The sequence below is a fragment of the Chelonoidis abingdonii genome, chromosome 23 (assembly GCF_003597395.2).
Source record: "Chelonoidis abingdonii isolate Lonesome George chromosome 23, CheloAbing_2.0, whole genome shotgun sequence".
Lineage (NCBI taxonomy): Eukaryota > Metazoa > Chordata > Testudines > Testudinidae > Chelonoidis > Chelonoidis abingdonii.
The window spans coordinates 7,540,544-7,555,046 of record NC_133791.1 but is presented as its reverse complement, the minus strand read 5'-3'; the positions used below and the strand labels follow the sequence as shown (position 1 = coordinate 7,555,046).

Below are 14,503 nucleotides of genomic sequence, written 5' to 3'. Positions count from 1 at the left end.
GAACAGACAAACAAAGCCAATGTTCTTCCTGGAAAAAAGTGAAACAAGCGACCAAAAAAGGAGCATTGTCTGGCTTGGAGGAACTAAGCTATGAACACAAATATCCAAATAAGATGTTCCCTGATTTCAAAAGCATTAGCCCAGATTGCGGCATTACAAGCATCAGGAACACCAAGAGCGGCAGAAAGATAGTGAATACCTCATCATAGTAACATTTAGCACTTATTAGCAGGCCTTGGTAAGGAGATGACGACAAGCAACGTAACCATAAAACAATCTACAAAGACTAACCCAAGCTAGCCAACTGCAAAACAATCAGAAGCAGCATAATCTACAGCTCTTCTGTGGGGCTTTAGTTTATCAGCACATGGAATGGAAGAAAATTTTGGAACAAGTCAGGACTTATCTACAGTTGGAAATTGACCAAAATAGCTATTCTGAAGTAGTTATAAATCCGCATGTGGACATTCTTATGGCAGAATCAAAATGCCTTTTCCCAATTTAATTTAATCCACTGGATTCTGGGATAAATATTCTGGAATCACTGTTTTGGAAAATGTTCAAGTATAGACTAACCCTTAGGGATGAACATCCCTCTAAAAGATTTGCCATGTGAGTTCAGAGGAGTCATGCATAGCCCAGATCCAGTAAGGCTGGTTAGATCCTTACAGGCCCAGATGAAAATAAGGATCTTCCCAGGGAGTTTCAGTCGCTTAGGAAGTTTGACGTCAATGCAGGAAACGGTCTCAGAAATGAAGAGACAACATTTCTCTGAGCTGCAAACGCTGCTCTTCACAAGAGGTTCCTTTTCCAAGGAGTTTGATTCTTTAGGGTTGGTTTTGTGACTTCTTCATTAAAAACACATGTTTCTACATGACCTTCCACGAGACCTTTCAGCCATTTACATATTCAAAGAGCTGTATAAATACATAAGCTAATTAATACTAATTAATCCCCATGTTGAGAAATACTATGCCATCCAGTAATTAGAAACTGTTTCATAACATGCTTGCACAAAGCAGGAGGCAAAGTTAAGGTCACGTGCAATCTTAAATTCAGCATTTTCTACTGGAATGTGTAGCCTTAAAACGTCATTTTCCATTGAACACCCCCATGTACAAGCACAGAACAAAGGGCAGTAAGTTCCTTGCATCGCAGGTCTGTCCGCATGGAGCGCGGCAGGATTGGAACCTTGCTGTAAAAAGCAGGGCTACTGCGTCTGTTACACCACCATCTGGGAAGAATCTCTCAGCTTCTCCCTTTAAGGAGACACCACATTTTGCACTGCTCAAAAGGTCGCACTGCATTTTTGCTTTAGGGCTGAGAACTGCAGCCACTGCAAACCACCTGTGTCGAGAAAGCGGAGACCCCTGTAATTCACAGATCCAGAGGCCTGCACTTCTCTGAGCGAATGGCTACATTAAATGGTACAACCCCTAGTATTCCTCACCTTGTCAGTAAAGGGAGACCAAGTGCAGTAAGGGGGCCACTCCAGACTTCCTCCTGTCAGGTATGACGAAGGGGTTTCCCAGTCCCCACCTAGATCCGACCGGGGCGGCTCTAGCTTTTTCGCTGCCCCAAGCACGGCAGGCACGCTGCCTTCGGTCCCGCGGATTTGGCGGCATGCCTGCAGGAGGTCTGCTGTCCCGTGGCTTTGGCGTACCTGCTGCCGAATTGCCGCTGAATCTATGGGACCGGCGGACCTCCCATAGGCAAGCTCCCAAAGGCTGCCTGACTGCTGCCCTCACAGGGACCGGGAGGGCGCCCCCCACGCCTTGCCGCCCCAACCATACGCTTGGAGCGCTGGTGCCATGAGCCGCCGCTGGTCCAGACTCATGAATTTTATGAAATGGATTAAATGGTATCCACCCACCACGCATTGATCCCTTTCTTCTCCCATCACACACACTCCCTGCTCCCACAGAAGTCAACGGCACAGGACGAGGCTCACTGGGCTTATAGGAGGTATTGGGCCTGATTCTGCAGCACTTAAGTCAATGAGAATTTTCCCATTGACTTCACGCAGAGTAGAGAACACTCAGCACCTCCCAGGATTGGGCCCTCCGTAATTAACAGCAGCCTCTGAATGCCACTGTTGTCACAAAATTAACAAAACACGCTACCTCTGTCAGCAGAGAGAGAGAGAACACACAGCCGGCACTGACATTTTTGATGAGCCCAATTAAAACGTAAAGCTTTTGAGGTTTCTCTCTCTCTTTTCAAGTATATCCTGACGTCTGAATCGTTGGAGACTTGGGTTCTGGCAGGTTTTTTAGTCTCTCTTTAGAAAATTCCATTTCAATGGGTCCCAGCATTTCTCCTTCACGTTCCCATGCTGCTTCTAACAATCCCATTAGAAGGTTAAATAAATAAACAAACATTACGCTAAAAAAATTCACTCGTCCTTCAAGCCATCCTGCTGGTTGCGAGGCTCCCGTTTAAGAAAGAGGAAAGACGACCTTATGATTAGGAATTAGGTTGGGATACAGGAGAGCTGGGTTCAAATCACAGAGGTGCCTGGGGTCACAGCAGGCAAGTCACTTCCCTCTTGTGCCTCAGTTTCCTACTTGCAAAATAGGGATTGGTTTCTTTTGTCTTGTACCTATTTAGATTACAAGCTTTGGGGGCAGAGGAGTCTCTTACTACGTATCCACAGAGCACCTAGCACTGTGGGGCCCTGATCTTGGCCAAAGGCTCTGGGAGCAACCATAATATAAGTAGCAACAGCTTTCATTTCACGTAGGAATGGATGGGAAAAACTGGAATAAGGGAGAAACCCCTGGATTATCCATTCTTGCAAGTTTGGAAAAGTGTCCAGCACCCTATGCTTAAACTAACTCAATTAATAATAAAACTGAGCCTCTTACAAAGATGCATTTCAGAGACTTTGGGACACTGGGATTTTTAAAAACAACATATGTAAAAATATGTAACATCACTCATCTGTCACTGTTCATGTGTAGATCTCAATGCATTTTGCAAAATAAGCCAAATATTGTGATCCCCATTTTACAGATGGGAACACAGAGGCACACAGTCAGCAAGTGACCCACTCATTGTCACAAAGCAGGTCATTGACAGAGCTGGGAATGGAACTCGAGTCTCCCGAGTCCAAGTCTCATCCCCTTATCCACTGCCTAAATAAATGGGTTTTTGTAACAGCAGTGAACAGCAGCAGGTGAACAATCAAAGTCCCTTTAATCCTTAGTATGGATAAATGGATTTTCCGACAGCCCAAAATTTAACTACCTTTGCAATAATGTCAGTTCTGCACAGGAGGGCTAGCACTATGCAATCACCAAACTGGCTGGCTTAGACTAAGGCCTTGGCTACATCGGCATTTTACAGCGCTGCAACTTTCGCGCTCAGGGGTGTGAGAAAACACCCCCCTGAGCGCTGCAAGATACAGCGCTGTAAAGTGTCAGTGTAATCAGGGCGGCAGCACTGGGAGCGCGGCTCCCAGGGCTGCATGCTACATCCGTAAGGGATGTGGTTTACGTGCAGCGCTGGGAGAGCTCTCTCCCAGCGCTGCCGCTCTGACTACACTCACACATCAAAGCGCTGCCGCGACAGCGCTCCCGCAGCGCTGCCGCGGCAGCGCTTTGAAATTTCTAGTGTAGCCAAGCCCTGAATCAGAAACTCGTCCCACTGTCAGAGCAAAACTAGGGATCTCCGACCCTACGTACACTAAATCACACGTATAACTGCTTCCAAAACAGCAAGAAAATTTAGGTTAGATAAAAATAAACCCCACGGAGATAGTGAATGTGTTGGAAAGGATAAGGGCCCGGCCCAGCTATGCAGAAGGCTGCTTGAATATCAGCCTGTTTGCATAAATGCTTGTCAGTTTAGCAGCTTAAATTGGGGGAATGGCTCTGAGCAGCAGGTATGGCCTTTGGGTCATTCCTCATGAGCAGGGCATAGAGAACTGAGAAGCAGCTCGTAGGGTTTGGCTGGCTTGTTTTTCTCCTGTTCAGCAAGCCGCTATTCACTTCCATCTCTTTCAAATGGATGCTGCTTGCATGCCATAGTAGCAGCCATCATCATGGGCATTTCTGGGGCCCCTTTCACCCAAACGCTTTGCTCCCTTTGTTAATACACTTCACAGCACCTCGGTTGTCAAGAAATTTGCAGCGGGGTCTGGTCCCCCGGCACTGGAGTGCAATGCAGCACCGCTGGCCAAAAGGCTGAGGAGAACGCAGCACAACTAAAACTTCAGGGGCAAGCGAGGGTGAGCAGCATGTAATCCAACCAACTGACATGTAAACATGGCACAGAGATTGAAGCCTCTTACTATGGGGAAGTAGTTTACGGGGCCTTTAACTACCTCCCGTTTTCAGGTTGCTCAGTTTTAACAGCTCAGCCAAAAGAAGGGACCTCCAGCCTGGCAGTGTCGAGTAACACAAGAGAGTTCAGGACCCACGCAGAGAGAAGAGCACTGCCATCAGCCACTCAGGGACAGATCCAGTCCTGGAACAGAGCTCCTGACTCTGCTGGCCTTGGAAGGTCTGACTGGATCATCGGTATTTATTCAATGTTGGTTTTATTCTCCAGTGCAAAAAACACGCTTGAACACAGGAACAGTTTAGGGTGACAGTGTGTCCGGTTTTCAACCCGAACACTTAGTCGGAAAGGGATCCTGGTGGCTCCAGTCAGCACCGCCTACCAGGCCATTAAAAGCCCGGTTGGCAGTGCTATGGAGCTAAGGCAGGCTAGTCCCTATCTGTCCTGGTACTGCGCTGCACCCCAAAAGCGGCCAGCTGGTCTAGCTCCTAGGTTGAGGTGGGAACCATGGGGCTCTGCACACTGCCCCTGCCCCGAGCACTGGCTTCTCACTTGCACCAGTTCCCAGACAATGGGAGTTGCAGGGGCGGTGCCTGCAGGTGACAGCGGCATGCAGAGCTGCCTGTCATACCTCCGCCTAGGAGCTGGACCTGCTGGCCGCCTCCAGAGTGCGATGTGGAGTCAGGATAGGCAGGAAGCCTACCTTAGCCACCCTGCTGCATCGCTGGCTGGGAGCCGCTGGAGGTAAGCCTGTGCCCCAACCCTCCCCAAGCCAGAGCCCCCTCCTGCACCCCAACCCCCCATCCCAAAGCCTGCACCCCTAGGTGGAACCCTCACCCCAACCCAGAGCCCCCTCCCACATTTTGAACCCCTCTGCCCCAAACCCCTCATCCCTGGCCCCACCCCAGAGCCCACACTCCCAGATAGAGCCCTCACCCCCCAACCCCTCATCCCTCGGCCCCCACCCCAACACAGCGAGCCGACCCCTCCAACGAGCGTTACAGTGCTCACTCCACGCGTCCTTACGCGCTTTCGAACACTGCAGAACCGCCGCTCCACTTGTCTGAACCGCCTCATCCCCAGCCCCACTGGTAAGAAGCCCTCTCAACCTCTCATCCCCACCCCAGAGTCTGCACCCTCTTCCCACACACTCCAACCTGCTGCCCCAGCCCAGAGCCCCTTCCTGCACCCTGAACTGCTCATTTCTGGGCCCACTCCAGAGCCCACAACCCCAGAGCCCTCACCCCCTCCCGCACCCCAACCCCGTGAAAGTAAGTGAGGGTGGGGAGAATAAGCCACGGAGGGAGGGGAATGTAATGAGCAGGGGGCAGGGCCTTGAAGAAGTGGAGGGGGGGGCTTGAGTGATCCATTTTGTGCAATTAGAAAGTTGGCAACGCTAGTTACTTTGTCCATGTAGCAAACACGGAGATTTCTCCCTCGATTATGAAGGCAGATATTTAAAATGTCCCTTCTTGTTTGACTACTCCCTTGATTCCTTGGTAGCATCAAGGATTTGTATCAACACACTTCTGGGAATAGTAGCTGAGCTTTTCAAAGCCATCTAAGGGCTTTAGCTACCTAAATCCTTTAGTCAGCTTTGAAAAATCCCAGTGTCTATTAGTCATCTACTCCTGCAGGGCCACAAGGATGAAACACAAAGCAAGCTGCGTAGGACCTATATAAATAGTTTTTTAAATAAACATTTCTCGGTGATAAAGTCCTGGGTTGTATTCCTCTTTTATAGACTATTTAAAGCCTGGGGACCATTCCCACTTTGGGCTATAGCCGTTTTAAAGTTAAAGATCCCGATTCATTTGAGCAAAGCATTTGAGCATACTCTTAATGCTAAAACATGTTTAAGTGCTTTGCTGAATACAGGTGGTCTTAACCCTAAGCCTGCGCTTTGCCAAAGTGAGGCTAGAGAGCTGTTGTGAAGATACTGTTTAAAATGAGTGTCCCTTTTAAAAGGGGCGAGAAAGAGAATACTGTAGAGTACAGCGGAGACAAATTCGTCCACAGGCCCAATCCTGCTCTCGCTAAAGAGAACAGTAAAGATCAGCTGCACTCGGAGCAGTCTCGGGCCCAATATGAACATGTAGAGTTGGTTTCTCACAGCCAAGCATGAAGTTCTGTATCTGTTGACTCAGATGCACAAGTATGTCAAACAACCTCCCACCCCCAAACGGACAGACGTTTAAAAACACATTGCACGTTCCTTCTACGGCATACAGCACATGTGCATTCTACTGCAGGCTACAACATGTCAGCCAGGTTTCCTTTGACAGCCAAAACCTGTGTAGTCACGTCTTCCAGCAGACGGGCCCAGAGACTTTCCCAGCAGCCCAGCGAGGTTTTGTACAATGCAGAGACAAGTTTCCTCAGCAGTGTTTCTGGCGAGACGACTGAGGAAGTAAAATATTTTTAGGCTCCCCGTGCTCTCTGTGGGGCAGGAGAAGTGTATCTATGGGCCGGATCCTCAGTTGAAAGCAACGGAGCTCAGCTGAGGACCTTGTCCCATATACTAGAGGGTTACAAAGTCAATCCCTACAGAGCTAACTGCACTGAACAGTGCATGGCAGACAGCATATGCAGCCTTACAGTTATTGCTGGGTCCCGATGAACCGATCTGCTTGGATTTCCCCCACGAAAATAACCCTAGAATAATAAATTATTTTTACTACTTCTTGGCCATGGGCCATCCTGCAGACAGTGGCTACCTACCAGCCCCCTTGACTACCAGTCCCCCAGACTGTAGTAACAAATGTCACTGATCTTACTCCCAGCGGCGAATGCTACGCTTGGCGATTCCAGTCGGACACACCTGTCAAAGCCAAGGCCCAAATACAATGTTCATGCCCTGCTTTTAGGTGCTCAGAACAGTGCACAGGGGCAAGTGGACATCACTCAAGTTCAGCTTAAGCCCTATTTTGGAGACTTGAGTCATGCACAGACCTTGTGTCAGCCATGTGTACAGGGGTGAATGGTATCCCTATTTTCAGACTTCAGTGTCCAAGTGCAAGCTTTGGACATCCCAGCGAGGCGCCTACGTTTGAAAACTGTGCTCCTCATTATGCAATGAAGTATTAGAATTGCAGGCAGACTCTTACGAAATCATTAGTATTCTCATTTTCTGCTGGATACCAATAGGAGGGTATCTGATGTTTGTCTCAGACTGAATAGTCTCAAAGAGGATAGTAAACGGACATTGGTTTGCTAGATCCTTTTTGCCATTAAAAGAAAAAGCCCACAACGCTTAAAACTGACCCTTCCAAAAAATCAGACAGACTGACTTACTCTGCCTATTGTTAGTCATGTACCATGGACAAAAGGATGCAGCCATTCTTTTATACAACATTTACTCCAGAGCTCTACATTCAGATTCACTCCGATGCTTTCTTTGGAGGGTGGGACAAAGTATTACAAAATTCCTTGACCATTTTTGAAGTTCTCGTGCAGCAAAAATAAGTTTAATTTCCTTTCTCCTCCACACACACTTGTGGACCTCGAAACATTCCAAAATAAATTGGGGGTGGGCAGGGAAACAGATTTGCAGATCACAAGGCTTTGAGCAAAGGTACAATAAAAAATATAATCAGTATGCATTTGTGCAGTTTGTAGTCTCAGGCAAAAGAAAGAGATCCTCATAAATTGAATTAAGTCTTTCCACTGACAATCTGGATGCTTCTGGAAATAGGAACTACGTGCAAATAGCTTATAATTTAAGGGTAATACCGTATTTCCAATTATGGGTATTTAGATGCATCATAAAACAGCCTGATTTTTACAGTGCAGAATGCTATTGGGGTCAATTGAGTTCCTACGCACCCTGCACTTTTGAAAAATCAGGCCATTCAGCTAAATGCCCAACTTCAGCCCCATTTTTGAAAATCATGGCCTAAACAAACAAACATACCCACTCAATTCTACTTACTTAGTCTGGGCCCAATTCAACAAAGATAATGCACATAGGTAACTATATTCAAACAAGTAGTCCCACTGGAATCCGTGGGATCACTCACGTTAGTAAAATTATTCACACGTGAATACACATGATCACACCCTTACAAAGGCACAAATTCTTAAAAGGCAGAGTCGGAGTCAGTACCACAAAGAGAGTATTGGAGTGGGGAGAGACAAACTCCTGCACTGTCCCATAATCTGAGTTTGTTTGTAGGCATGAGGCCAGTAATTCCCTGCTGTACTCATATACCAGCTAAATCTAGATGCAAGCCACCGCGCAGCACATGTACACAGACACACAGACCAACCTACCCAGGACACCACTCTTCCATTGAAGCACGGTAGCTTTGCATTGTCATCCGAGATCTCCTCCTTCACCACCCTGAAAAATAAAACCATCAAGAGCTTGTATCAACATCAGATCCAGGTGGGGAGCGTTTAACAGGTTCTAATCCGTGACATCAAGACAGTTCTTTGCTCTGATCATCCCAACGTAGCACCAAGACCATAAACTGTAAGTAATGCTCCAGTCCTTTAGAAGGTGTAATTGTACTCTTGTGCTTTTTGCTCTGTTCATCTCCTAAGCTATCTAGTCCTATAGAGGGAATGCTGCTGGTTCTGGTGCATTTCCTGTTCAATTACTCTGCATGCCATAAATTTCATCCCGAAGAGGGTTATTCATCTACTGGACAAAAAAATGCTAGCCAGGTCAGTGAATGGGTCTGGTGGGCAAAAACTGTCAACTCCTCTCTGGCTATGGAGTCCAGGATGTTCAGAGGTGAAGTCTCAGTAAATGATATTTAAGCTGAAGACTTTTCATCTTAGTGACTGTTGAATCTGGAAAAACTGCCAACATGAGCATCAAGATGTGACTGCCGCCAGTTATAAACGTATCTCAGTAGGTCTGCAAAGGGCTAGATGCACAGTTTAGTTTTCGTTGGTTTTTTGAGAATCAGAAACACCAAGCAAGATTCTGTATAAAAAGAGTTAGATTCAAAGCCCACTGAAGTCTTTTCACTGACTTCAGAGTGCTATGGATCAGGCTCCAAGAACACCAGACTCATTTCACACAGGCGACCAAGCTGATAACAGTGTATCCACTTCCAGTTACTACTTACACTACAACCCGGAAGTGAAAGCTACTCCAGTCTCAAGTCTCAGCATGCCACCTGTACTACCCCCTTGCTGCACCCTGCAGCTGTTCCGACAGTCAAAGACAGAAAGTTATGAACACGGACAATTCGTTTTTTTCACCTTTCTTGATCTGCCCAAGTTATACACAAAAACTGGAACGTGTGTGAAAAAAGACACAGTAGACAGACACAGCCGAGACCCACAGATCCCAGGTCTCTGGAAGGACTTAAGATGGGAACTCTGTGCAGGCAGAAGCTGCAGAATCAGGCCTAGAGGTGGTGGGATCCTAATGATTTTAACATCAGTAAGTATCCAGCACCTTATCGGTCAAGCCCCCTCTAGAGTGTAGGAGAAAGTGCAGAGGGAAAACAGAAAGGAAGCAGGTGGAGGAAGGGTGTGAGGGGTACAGCTGTTAACAGCTAATGATAAAGGAAAGCAATGCACCACGTGATGGGTCACATTTCTCTTGTTTTATAACCCAGTTCTTCAAATCATCTGAAAACAGCAGGTGGATCGTGATCAGCAATGATGTCCTTCTGCCACAAGGAACGCCAATCATTTTCTCAACTCCGGAGTCTCACTCCTGCCTTGCCATTCCAGTACAGCCTCTAGGCCAGGGGTAGGCAACCTATGGCACACGTGCCAAAAGCGGCACGCGAGCTGATTTTCAGTGGCACTCACACTGCCTGGGTCCTGGCCACCATTCCAGAGGGCTCTGCATTTTAATTGCATTTTAAATGAACCTTCTTAAACATTTTAAAAATCTTATTTACTTTTACTTACAATAATAGTTTAGTTACATATTATAGAGACTTATAGAAAGAGACCTTCTAAAAACTTTCAAGTCTGTTACTGGCACGTGAAACCTTAAATTAGAGTGAATAAATGAAGACTCGGCACACCACTTCTGAAAGGTTGCTGACCCCTGCTCTAGGCGCTAACCCAGGTCAGGGCTCTGTTGTGCTAGGTGCTGCTCGCACACAGACTGTTCACACTGAACGCCTCACAATTTGGATGGACAGCCCAGAGGAAATTCTTAATCCTTGTCTGTGAAATGGGTTTAATAGACTAATTTTAAGGGACTCCCCTGAAGTCACATGGGTAAGTCTGAAGCAGAGCTGGGCTTTAAAACTCACATCTTCTGCAGCACCACAGTCCAGCCCCTTTGCTCCAAGGTCATCCCTTCCCCTTAATTTCAGCACCTTTCACTCCACTCTTGGATCATTAATTTTTCTCTTGCCGCTAATAAAAGTTTTCCCCCCGCCCCACTCCCCTTTCTGAAGTGTTCACAAAGCTGCAGCCTGCCCCAAGGGGGTATGGATGAGCACCAAGGTGCAGCTGTAGCTTGGAGTTCTTTTCCCTTGCAGAAGTGTGATGCCAAAGCTATGTGATCTTCAGAAGGAGACAAATGAGGAGTTACTGCTAAATCAGCTGCATGCAGCTCCGAAAATGCCAGGGAGCAGAACGGAGCATTGCCCCATCTCGCAGGCTGCTGCGGACAACAGCCAGAACCACAGGGCAGTGCAGTGGGAGTGATATTACCCTTCAGTTCCTCATTCTGTTAACAGCACAGGCTGGCACAAGAACAAAGGCAAGATCTCAGATCTGGAGGGGTCAATATTTTATTTATTTTCAGGAGGTCCAATTCAAGCGTCTCAACTCCCACAGGAGGAACGGCCCCACCATACGCCATGCCAGCTACGTAGGAAGGAGGTGCATGTTCGCTACCAAAAGATGAAGCATGTCAATTTCATTTTCCACTGGGCAGCCTCTAGTTTGCTTTCTTAAAGACACTCCACCCTCTGCATTAAAAACACCCGCCTCCCACAAAAAGCTTCCTCTAAAAGGAGCAACCCAGCTCGCTTTCACAGAACGTTTATTTCCATCTCATTTGATTGCTGCTTTATAGCTGTGTAATAAAACAGCAGCAAACCTTGGACATTAACAGATGTTAATTTGACACTCATCTATTTGTCTGTCTTCCTAGAGCCTCTGACATTCATCCTCCCACCCAGCGATCTGCTCCACAAAAGGTACGCTTTGCTAGTGGGAAGGCAGGCTCGGAACAGCTGCGAGGCTCATGCCTGCTTGAATGAACGCCTCTTCCGTCTGGGGACCACATGCCTTGACCGTTGTGATCTCTCCCTCCTCTCTCCTTCAGCCTACCTAAGCTCTGGCTACCCAGCTCCATTTCCACTCCTGATGTCAGTCGGGATCTCCCCACTGTCTTGGACCTTTATCCCGGTTTTGTCTTGCTTTGCTGGCCCTCATCTTCACCTGCAACCACCTTTGCTCTGCCCCAGTAATAGTCAGTCCCCCACCCTCACTGGCTCACTCCCTGCTCCATTTCTGCTCCGTGGTCGGCTACCAAGGAAAGGAGTATTGTGTTTGAAGAAAGGATATGAATGAACAGAAGGAGATGGGGCAATGTTATACCAGGGCAGAGGATCCCTGGCACCCAAACCTGTGTGGTTTTAATGTACCAGTGGGGAGAAGGGTTGTGCCAGGGCTAAGGGAACTGGAGCAAGGCCCAAAGGATCCATTGCTACAGGGATTCACCTCACAGAGAGGATGCGGTAGGGCTGCTGTTCCTCCTCCATCCCCCCACATGCACCCTTGCAGTACGCAGCCCAGCTACTCGGATGAGGCTCCTGCGCCCTGTTCATCTTTGCACAGTTTGGACATGTTGCAATCATGCATCAGAACCACAATTGTCAGGAGTCATGTGACTGCAGGTCATAACGTATGGAAATTGGCCATGAAAAAAAAATCCCCCCAAAACCAGATGCACACCTATTCCCCACCCCGCTCCCCAGATACACACCCAACAGAGAGGGACCTAAAGCAATCATCAGAGAGGGGCCCAAGCAGCAAACTTCAAATCCAAGGCAGGGTAGGAATTTCCAACACCCCAAGGTTCAGAGCACAGAACGTGGCCTTGAATTTTTGATTCAGGCCCATCTAGAACAGTTATAGTTCATTAGACCAACAGCAGGCCAAATTCCCCCCACTACAATCTCTGCAGTTCATGGAGGTGTAGTAGCTATGCATTTAGCCCTATGAGATCTAGTCACATGGACTAGCATCACTCTGCAAGAGCATCGGCATTTCAAAGCACCAGGTGACAGTATAGCAACTGTCATCCCAACATCCTTTACAAACAGGAACGATTCCAGCAACCTCTGGCATGTGGCACAGCAGCTGTTTAACAGCATGCAGGAACACTTCATGGTACTTTGGGGAAGAAAGTGAAAAGAATTCTGAATCTCAATCAAAACAGCTATGGGGCAACCGGCAGGATGATTTAGGATCCAATCCAAACCCTTTAAGTCAATGAAAAAAAGATATCCTTTGGATCAGGCCCTTAAGGAGACAAAATGTAATTACCCAAGTTAGTATTTGAACATGATGACACCTGGATTAAGGTCTCTGCTCCTACAAAAATTGCCTGTGGAATCTTTGAAGACAGCAGTACAGGCTAACCTCTAACCCCATGCAGGGCATTGGTTCACATGCTAATTCAAGAGAAAAAATAATGAATCACCCACCGGGGTCAGTACTGTTACTGTTCACTCCTGAGCTCTCCTCAGAGGTCTCCCAATTTGAGTACTGACCACACACACAGACCCCCGTAACACAGCCTCAATCCACGTAGGCAGCTCCCATTGATGCAGCATGAGCAGCGTGTGCAGACAGAGGACACAGGATTGCCATCAAATGCATTCACAACCCGCAACCATTCTAAACAGAGTCACACTGGAAACAAAAATCAACAGCCGTTTGTTTGTTCTAGAGTTCCAACTCCCCAGCAGCACAGGGCAGTGGGAGAAGATTGCTTACAAACTTCAGGGCAACCCACTGGATTGATTTATTTGTAAATAAGTAAATACCAACCAGACATTCAAGTGACACTATTAGGAAGAAAACAGACATGCACACCCCCAAAATGGGCTCAGTTCCAGGGTTTCCTTTCAAAGGGCTTCGTTCCACATTTTTACCCCTTACGTTTTCCATCCGAGGCTTCTTACCCCTTGAGTGCCAAGTTCAAACAAGCCCTCAGATTCAAAGCAAAACTCAGCCAGAAATGAGGTTTGGGATCAAAGCCATGTTAAATCATCACATTCTTCATGCCTTCTACCGAGAGCCAACAGACTGCCCAATTTAACTCAAGAAGCATATGCCCAATCCTAATCGAGGAAGGATGGCCTTGCGGTGAAGGGGGTTCAAAAGATCTGGGGTCAACTCCCAACTCCGCCACAGACTGTGAGGCCGCATGCAAGTCAGGCTTCCCGGCTCTCACAGTCTGGAAACGGGTAACAATGTTGCCTTTGTCTAAGTTAAGTCCTTTGGGGCAGGCACAGGAATACCATAGTGCCTGTAATCAATGCACTCTCCCCCTTGGCAAAAAAGACATTGGTCTGGGTTCACAAGCAACAAGGTCTATATCGAGGCTGCTGCACACAGATTGACCCTGTGGTTCTCCCTAGCTCCCACGCTAAATAAAATAGCTTGTACTGCTGAACAGCACTGCACACAGCCTCCCTAAATCCTGGCCTGGACTCCACAGTGATGGAAGAGATGGTTGACTACACTACAGTCTATACCTCTGGAGTCATCCAGATGAATACAGCAGTATCTAAATCAACTAGTGGTTCCAGACTACTGGGAGTAATTAGCAATTGCCTTGAAGCTGTGCGTTCGCAACAAATCCCCAGTAAGCCAGCTTCTATCTCTACTAAAAAGTTACAGATGTCATCTTTCAGCAGGGCACATTCAGCTAGGTTTTTATGACTGTTGCTTTAGGCTAGAGAGAGTTCTCACTTAATCTTATTTTATTTAAGATTAAGATTAAGGAAGTGGGAGCGCTGAAATCCCATCACCTTTCCCACCACTCTCCAATCCCTGTCTCAAAAGCTGCAATCTATCAGAAACTGCTCTCAAACGACAAGGCAAAGCAGGAAATTCTAGGGGTTCCTGTAAAGACCAGCGGAAGAGAAGTTTTAAAGAAGAATAAATTGTTTGGCGGGAGGGAGGCGTTAAGCAGGGTGGATAAAAATTGATTTTTTTTCAGATTTTTATTTAAATTGAATACTTTTTTAAAAAATAAGCCTATTTTAAAATTAAA

The 14,503-nt window shown here is 47.1% G+C and overlaps 1 protein-coding gene across 10 annotated transcripts in view; it reads right to left on the bottom strand.

The window, feature by feature from the left end:
* DVL1 (dishevelled segment polarity protein 1) overlaps positions 1 to 14,503 on the bottom strand; it is a 178,539-nt gene that overhangs the window by 96,488 nt on the left and 67,548 nt on the right. For 7 of the 10 annotated variants that reach the window (XM_032780010.2, XM_032780009.2, XM_032780008.2 and 4 more), the window contains exon 2: positions 8,557 to 8,626. The exons of the other annotated variants lie outside the window; for them this stretch is intronic. In XM_032780010.2, the coding sequence (XP_032635901.1) occupies positions 8,557 to 8,603 (47 nt within the window). In that variant the 5' untranslated portion in view covers positions 8,604 to 8,626. The remainder of the gene's footprint in view (positions 1 to 8,556; positions 8,627 to 14,503) is intronic. 10 annotated transcript variants of the gene reach the window in all.